Here is a 7900-nt window from a genome sequence, read left to right as displayed (position 1 = left end):
GCTGAGGAGTTCCCAGCTGACCCTGGGTTCTGGGGAAATGCCATGCAGAGCGGGCTTTGCGTAGCATTTCAAAGCAGCAGTGCAGCATGGAGCCCAGGGTCAGCAGGCGACTCTAAGTCCCCCGCTGGCCCCAGGCTCCATGTAGGCTCTTCCTCTTTGAAATACACATAAACTTCCAGCTGGAGTTCTGTATTCCCCCTTTGAAATGTACAAGAGCCCCCTCCTCTTGTACATTTCAAAGGAGGAATGCAGACGTGCCTATCAACTAGTCAAGTAGTCGATGGAAATTCCACTATCAGACTAGTAAATTACTCGATATTTAACATCCTTACTCAGCATCGCAATCCCTCAGTCCCTTTGTGCACCCAGTCCAAAATCCCTTTGTGAATCTAGCTGTGGGAACATTTAAATATAACTAATTACTGATGACAACAAATTGCTTTAAAAAAAAATAATTTGGCCACATTTTCCTCCCATAAGTCAAAACTCCCATAAGTGCAGTTGCTAGATGAATCACGGGGGGGCGGGGAGAGTTGAGCGGCGGAAGGGGGGGGGGGCGCATCAGGGGACACACCTACCTCCGGAGGCGACAGCTCAGACGCGGAATCAAGTTGCCATGACGACGGGCACGCTGGTGCCGCGCGGACGGAATCTCACGCATGCGGTCAGCGGCTCTGAATTGCGGCCGGGGAGGGGGGCAGGGCTGGGCATCCCTCTCCTGTGAACCTGAGCCGCTGGGGGGCGAGGCGGGTATTAACCGCCCACCCTCCGCCCCCAACCAAAACCAGCCACCTTTTTATGGCGACTTTGCAGGCTTCGGGAATGCACCTTTCGACACCCGTTGCGGCGCCCGCCGCTTTGCGGAGAGAGCGCCGATACCTTGGGAGAGCGCCGCCCCCCAGTCGCTACCCCCTGCTGAACTGAAGCGTGGAGCAAAGGCAGAGCCTTGGGGGCTCTCTGAGCACAAACAGGAGTCAGGCCTTTACCGAGTGACAATGAAGTACAACATGGAAGAGAAGCTGCTGCAATTGGGAGTATTTCCTTTTTCAATTCCACTGGCATCCTCTTTCTTCAACACCACTTCCTTGTGCGACTAGTTGGAAAAAAGTGAAATTCACAGACGTTTTGTCCATTTCCCCCTAAAATGTTGCATTACTAACTTCTCTCTTAGGAGAACACTCTTGTGTGAGTGCTCACAGCAGATGAGCAGAAAAATGCTAATAAAGAACTTGAAATTATTGTGGGTTTGACAGAGCATTTAAAATGTTTCACAACACTGATGAAAGTTCCCAGCCCAGGATTTTTCCCATGAGTATTGCTTTGTTTACAACTCTGTAATTATAACTTACATAGCCTTCAACTCTATAAGTTAATATAAACAATTCCATATGGTTGTTAATATAAACAACCGTAACCGCAGTTGTAAATTACACAATATAAACAGTGCAGAGGCTCCTAATGCACAGAAAACTCATTACCCTAATGGAAAAAAAAGTTGTGGCTGGCTATGGTTCAATTTAGGAATTAAAAAGTGAGGTAAAATTGTGCTTGGAATATTAATTTTTAGTATGTTATCCTTTACTGAAATAACCATCCCATCTTATTTCAGCATTACATGTGACCTTACTGGAACTGACCACATGACAGCAACCAACCAGAAACAGTTCACGTAACTTGCAGAACATGATCAGCATGATAAATTGGTGGTTTTCTGTTGCTCATGTATAATTGGGCCAGATCCAAATCCCATTTAAATAGATTGGAAAACCTCCCACTGACTTTAATGCAAATTGGTCTAGGCATTAGGTTGCGTTATAGAACAGCTCCTACACAGATTTAATGTGGAACAGGGATGGGCACAAGATTTACATGTGGCCACTTTTGAACTTTGTGCCCCATTGGCTGGAGATGCTGGTTCTGCCTGGTGCCAGTGGACCTGGATTTCTCCTCTGTAGCTGGATCTCCACTCCTGTAAGTCTTAGTCTGCAGAAGCTGGATGTCCCCCAGCAGCTCCAGGGCTGAAGGAGCTGTAATCTCCCATTCCAGCCAGGCTGGAAGAGCTAGCTCTTCCTGCCTGGGGCCTGGAGGAGTTTTGGGCCTCCACTGATTGGGGGCAGCACCTGTGACCTGACTTGCACCCTCCTTGCCCACACCACTCATTTGAAAGTAAGGAAATGTAGAAATAGCCCACTGTCTTTCCAATAACACCGTGTCTGCCTACTGTGAAAGTGTGAATATTAGCACTAATGCCTATTGTATTAGGTCTAGACAACAAATGGTATTGTATAGCACACAAATATCAATGGTTTATATTGATGATCTGAACACTGAATTTTCTGTTACATTTTTTTTTCCAGTCTGTAAGATACTGGATATTCTCATGTAATGGTTGGTTGGGTCCAAACATCCTGTGTAATATAGGATCCTTTCCAATCCTACGAGTCTATGATAGGAAACAGCATACTAGTCATATACTCTGTTTGTATAAATTACACCAGAGGTTCTCAAACTGTGTGATACCGCGACCCCCTAAAATGTTAAATGAATTTGTGACCCCTCCACCCCCACTTCCCTGGGTCGCTTCCTCTCCCCCCTTCTCACCAGACTCCTTGCCCTCCTGGGGTTCCTTCAAGGCATTTGCAGCCCTCAATGCCCTTCCCCCTGCAGGCTCCTTCCCCCGTCTCTCTCTCCTCTGTGCCTCTTTTTCTCTCCGCATCCCTTTGGTTCGTTCCTTCTCTCCTCTCCTCTCCCCTCCATTCCACTCCTGTCTCTCCTCTGAATCCACGTGCCCTTATTTACCTCTGGATCCTCTTTCCTGACCCAATCCCCCAGTCCACTGCCTGAGGAACCCCACCCTCTCCCAGCTGGGGAAGTGTTTGGTTGCCCGGCAACTGTGCCCTGGCCGGCCTCTTGCACGCCAGCTCCTGCGCTGGCACCAGCCTCACTCTCCTGCTGCCTTGCCTCCTCCTGCAGCTGAGCCGCACTCCTGGATTCCCATGGCCCCGGCCACGCTGTGTGGCCTGCCCGCGGCTGCCTTCTGCCGCCCATCTGCTCTTCTCGGCCCGGGGCAGAGGGATCACAAGGGAAAAATCGAATCCAGCTGCGACCCCCCTCTAAGTTGCTTGCGGGCCCCCCTGGGTGGTCACGACCCACAGTTTGAGAAACTCTGAATTACACTGTACTACAAATGACCAGAGGGAGGCTCCCAAAGTACTTCCGAATATGAGAAATAGTGTATGTTGGGTTAAGTTGCCCAATATTTATTTTAAAATGCACATTTCATATTAGCTGGTATATTTAAAAGGTAGTAAACTTGTACATTTTTGCAAACAAGTAATTTATTTGATAGTAATAAATAATATATATCAGTGAAGTTTATTCATTTTATTGTTAAATATGCAACTTGACATTAATTTGTATATACAATTTGTAACATCACATACTTCTAGTTTCTAACAAGTGCCTGTTATAAAAAAGTATATTCTGATATTAAAATCAAGTGATAGTTATGAATTAATTTAGCATCTGCTGTACTATTCACTTCTGATAAAAGACAATACAAACAATCTAGGAAGATTTACAAGTATCTGCATGCCAATGAAGCTCACGTAGCACAGATATGACTTTAAAGAAAATTCTATAGCAGATTTTTTTCCTGCATGCATTTTTAAAAACTTCCCAGCTAGTACTTTATAATTTGTTAAAATGTACTGGTTTTGGATTTTAGATTTTGAATGCAAAGATGAAAGTACTGCAAAGTGCTACAGTGCCTGGCATTTAATTGTATAACTCATTTTAGAGGCAAATATGAATATTTAACTTTACTATAAAATACTGAATGTTTTTAGCCATATAGTTCCCATTGAATTCAGAGGGAGCTGCAGTTAAAACCCTACAGCACTGCCTTGAAAGTTCAGGGGTTAGTACAACAGGGTAGTAGTTCATGGTATAAAATATTTCATACTCCATGTAATGATTTAAAATGTTCATACCATACTGTTCATTAAAATAAACCTAATTAATATGCAACAGGCAGATTAAAATATGTATCTGATAAGCAAATGTACATTTGGTTGTTTAGGACAGATTTTGACAGCTTCAAAGGTGGTCCAAAATTTGGGCTTACTCCAAAATTAAGGGCATTTTAAGCATAGTCTTATTTCTTTTCTCTCTCTCTCTTTCTTAACTTGATTTAAATCAACAATTGTTTTTGGTGATTTAAATTGCCTTGATTTAAATCAATTCAACCACCTTGGTTGCAATCCAGTAATTAAACGTAATATAAATGTCTTATATTGAAGGTAACTTTAAGGTGCTAAGACCATTAATTGTTTTTTAAGTTTTTCCAGTTACAGACTAACTCGGCTACTCCTCTGAAGCTTTAATATAAGGGAAGTATTGTACAAACTAGGGATGTTAGGAAGTGTGTAATCCAGTAACTATGTAGCTGACAAAATTTTTGTTGGTTACACTATTACCCGATAAGTGGTTCCGCATTTAAAGGAGTTTGGGAGCCACCATGTGATCAGGCTGGCTCAGTCCTGGCTCATTCCAAGTCCTGGAAGCTACCCCCACTGCAGATCTACATTTAAAATATTTTGGAGCTGGTAGGCAGGTAGGTCAGCTCCCAAAATACTTTAAATGCAGAGCCACAGTGGGAGTAGCTGGGACTCTGCACAAGCCAGGACTGAAGCAATCTGCCTGTATGCAGGCTCCCAAAATACTTCAAATGCAGAGCCCGGGATGGTGGTGTTTGTGTGTAGCTGGTAACATTAACCGATAATCATCTGCTTATTGGTTAACTGTTTAACCAGATACACTATTACATCTCTAGTACAAGCATTTTTATAGATAAAAATGTAGAGATATTCTAAAATAATACTTGTACAAAAGATAAATATTTTATTTGAAGCCGAAATAAAGTCTTCACTATAAAATGTACTGACCATCAAATGAAGAACACTGAAACTGACAGGATCACATGGGACCCTTTGGTAGTCTAATTGAGGTGGAGCAGAACTTTACTAAATATATCTGGGAACACTTTTGCATCCCTTTAGAGAGCAGGTTGCCTATTAAATGTTAATTGGACAGATTGAACCTCTCTAGTCCGACACACTCTGGTCCATCATAATTTTAGTTAGCCAGATATCTACTTTTCATGCTCATCTGAAGAAGTGATTTTGCTCATGAAATGATACTATTTACATTTTTGTTAGTCTCTAAGGTGCTGGAGGACTACTTGTTTTTAAAGTTACAGATAACACGGATACCCCTGAGACCACTTATTCTGGGTATGGCCAAATTTCCCACGATCCCATTATGTTTGTTTATAGCCACTAGTCCTGGCTCTCAGTGTTCTGTGCTGTTATTTAGCTCTAATTTACCCCTCAATGTCTAAGAGCCCAATAAGCAGTAAACAATGAAAATTTTGTTAATGCAGCTAGACAATATTGACCTCCTATGGTTTGGCACTAGTCAAGTCCCAAGGATGCCGGACTAGAGAGGTTCAACCTATAGATTAATAAACAGATACATTAGGAATTGGTTTAAGGCACTCTGAATCCTCCATAATCAGTTAAGAACAAGCACAAACTTTATTTATTTAGTATATCCCCTTTTCATCTCAATATCTTTGTTCTTGTGGCTTAGTTAAAAAATTAGAATAGCTTATATGGAAGAAAATCTCTTTATAAAAATAGATATGTTACATACTTTTAAAAAAATAACCCATGCAGCTTCTGTACAAAGTCTATACACATTTCACAACATATTTAATTCTGAGAAACTTTCATGCACATGAAAGGCTTCTTTTTCCATGAAAATTGTGATTTCTGTTTAATTAAAACACAGTTACATAACCACTGTCCATTGCTGTCATTCATTTCGTTCAGAAGACATTAGCTGGCTATTTAATTTCATCAGCAGTTTTATGACAAGACCTGCCTACATATAGGGGAAAAAATGAAAAAGTTGTATCAGGATTTTCCAGTTAACACATATAATCTCCAAAGCCTACTTAAATATAGAGTAAACACATTTATTCACCTCTGTTGCTAACATTTTAGATCAAGGGTGGGGAACCTCAGGCCTGGGGGCTCCTCGCAGCATTGGGGATCCTGTGCTGGCATTCCAGCCTCCTACTGCCTCACTACAGAGCTGGAGCACACAACATCTACTAGTCTGGGCCCCCCACAGCTCTGGACGCGAAGGGAACGTGGCAAGTGTCTTTCTACTTCTCAGTCATGGGCCACATCAGTGAGGCTTTTTTTTTTTTTTTTTTTTTAATTTTTGCTTCTCACTTGTGTGCAGCTGACCGACAGATTTTTCTGTGGGTCAGCAGCCCCCAACCCAAAAAAGGGTCCCACCCCGTTTTAGATTATTAAAATTGAGTTTTAGAAATTATGTTCATTTTCCACTATTTCTCTCAGTGAAATGAAAATCAATTAAGTCTCCTTTACTTTAGCTCTTTTCATCTGGCCTACTAAAATCATGCCAGCTCACAGATGTTTCCAGATCAGAGACTGCTGGACTAGAGGGGCTCAACCTGTATTACTGTCCATTTAAATCCATACTATCATCTTTGTAGATGAAGTTATGAATATCTGCTGTGTTTTTGTATATCAAACATGTTTCTTGAGTGATGCCTCGACAGATTTGATTTTAACATATGTATGTAAGCAGGGGCTAAACCACTGCTTGCTATCAGCTAGCTAAAAGGAGAGAGTTGCCCTGGGAGTGGGTGTGCTCACTCAAATTGTTTAGCTCTGCAAGATAATTAACTGTTATCTGTTGATATGTAAATACAGCTCATGCTAAGAGGGGGAAGGAATCCGAGGTGTGAGTATGTAAATCCAATTCAGCCTGGGCTGATGGAGGATCAGTGTTGGAATGGAATGTGATGTATTGTAACTAATTTGGGCTGTTGTGGGGGGTCACGAGTCATGCTACCAATCAATGTGGGAACTGTAAAATATGACACTAGTGCTTGCAGGAGCGACACCATTGGAAGAGGTCTCAGATGAACAAGCTCCCCCTTCCAGAGTTCAGTATACAGGGCTGAGGGGAAAGGGCTTGACCCAGCCTGCTCATGCTTGCCAAGTGTGAGCTGTAAGACTGGTTCAACCTGCCTCTTTCCCCCTTGTTTTAAGGACAGACCTAAAGCAGACTCTCCATGAGGAGTCTTTTTGCTAGTCCAGTGGAAGCTGGAATCTTTTGCCAGCCTAGGTGGCGTCTAAACAGTTGAAATCACTAAGAGCTAAAGTCACTGGTTTGGTCTGGAGCCAGACCCATTGAAGCCAGTGGAGCGGCTGCCCAGGGTGGCCAGTAGGAGTGGTGGCAGGCAGCCAGTGGAGCGGCTGGCGGGAGCGGTGGCAGGTGGCCAGCGCAGTGGCTGGCAGGAGCGACCAGTAGGAGCGGTGGCAGATGGCCAGCGGAGCAGGTGGTGGGAACAACTAGCGGACAACCAGGGCAACACAGTGGCATCACATCAGGCTCCAAGGGGGAAGTCATGAGGGTGATGCGTCTGGGTCGGCACTGACTGGACAGAGCTATAAGTGGGGGTGTTTGCAGTGGGGTTGGACTAAAGACCTCTAGGAAAAAAGACTTCACTCTGCAGACCCTGGGGATGGTACCTTACTCACAGGTTGTTCGTGTTATGGGTTTTTCATTGTTTGTGTGGTCTTGTGGGTTGATGTTCATCTACTGTGATTAAACAGACTGTTTCTGTTTCTGACTGTGCTTGCGAGAGAGGAACAATTGCCTCTAAAGGCACCCAGCGGGTAGGTTGGAATTTTCCCAGTTTACTGGGTGGGAGCTCGAGCCAGTTTTAGTCACCTTGTTGAAGGGCCCCCCCAGACATTGAACCCAGCCCTTCTGGTTGCCGCCTGGTACCGGCCGA

The 7900-nt window shown here is 43.6% G+C and overlaps 1 protein-coding gene across 5 annotated transcripts in view; it reads right to left on the bottom strand.

The window, feature by feature from the left end:
- Window positions 1-3369: 3369 nt before the first annotated feature.
- KRIT1 (KRIT1 ankyrin repeat containing) overlaps window positions 3370-7900 on the bottom strand; it is a 53638-nt gene continuing 49107 nt past the window's right edge. For all 5 annotated transcript variants that reach the window (XM_075922382.2, XM_075922383.2, XM_075922384.2 and 2 more), the window contains one exon: window positions 3370-5946. In XM_075922382.2, coding sequence (XP_075778497.1) covers window positions 5878-5946 — 69 coding nt within the window. In that variant the 3' untranslated portion in view covers window positions 3370-5877. The remainder of the gene's footprint in view (window positions 5947-7900) is intronic.

This window comes from Pelodiscus sinensis, chromosome 2 (assembly GCF_052426305.1).
Source record: "Pelodiscus sinensis isolate ZL-2025 chromosome 2, ASM5242630v1, whole genome shotgun sequence".
NCBI classification, from domain to species: Eukaryota; Metazoa; Chordata; order Testudines; family Trionychidae; genus Pelodiscus; species Pelodiscus sinensis.
Note: the sequence above shows the minus strand (reverse complement) of the source record. Positions and strands in the feature narration are given on the sequence as shown.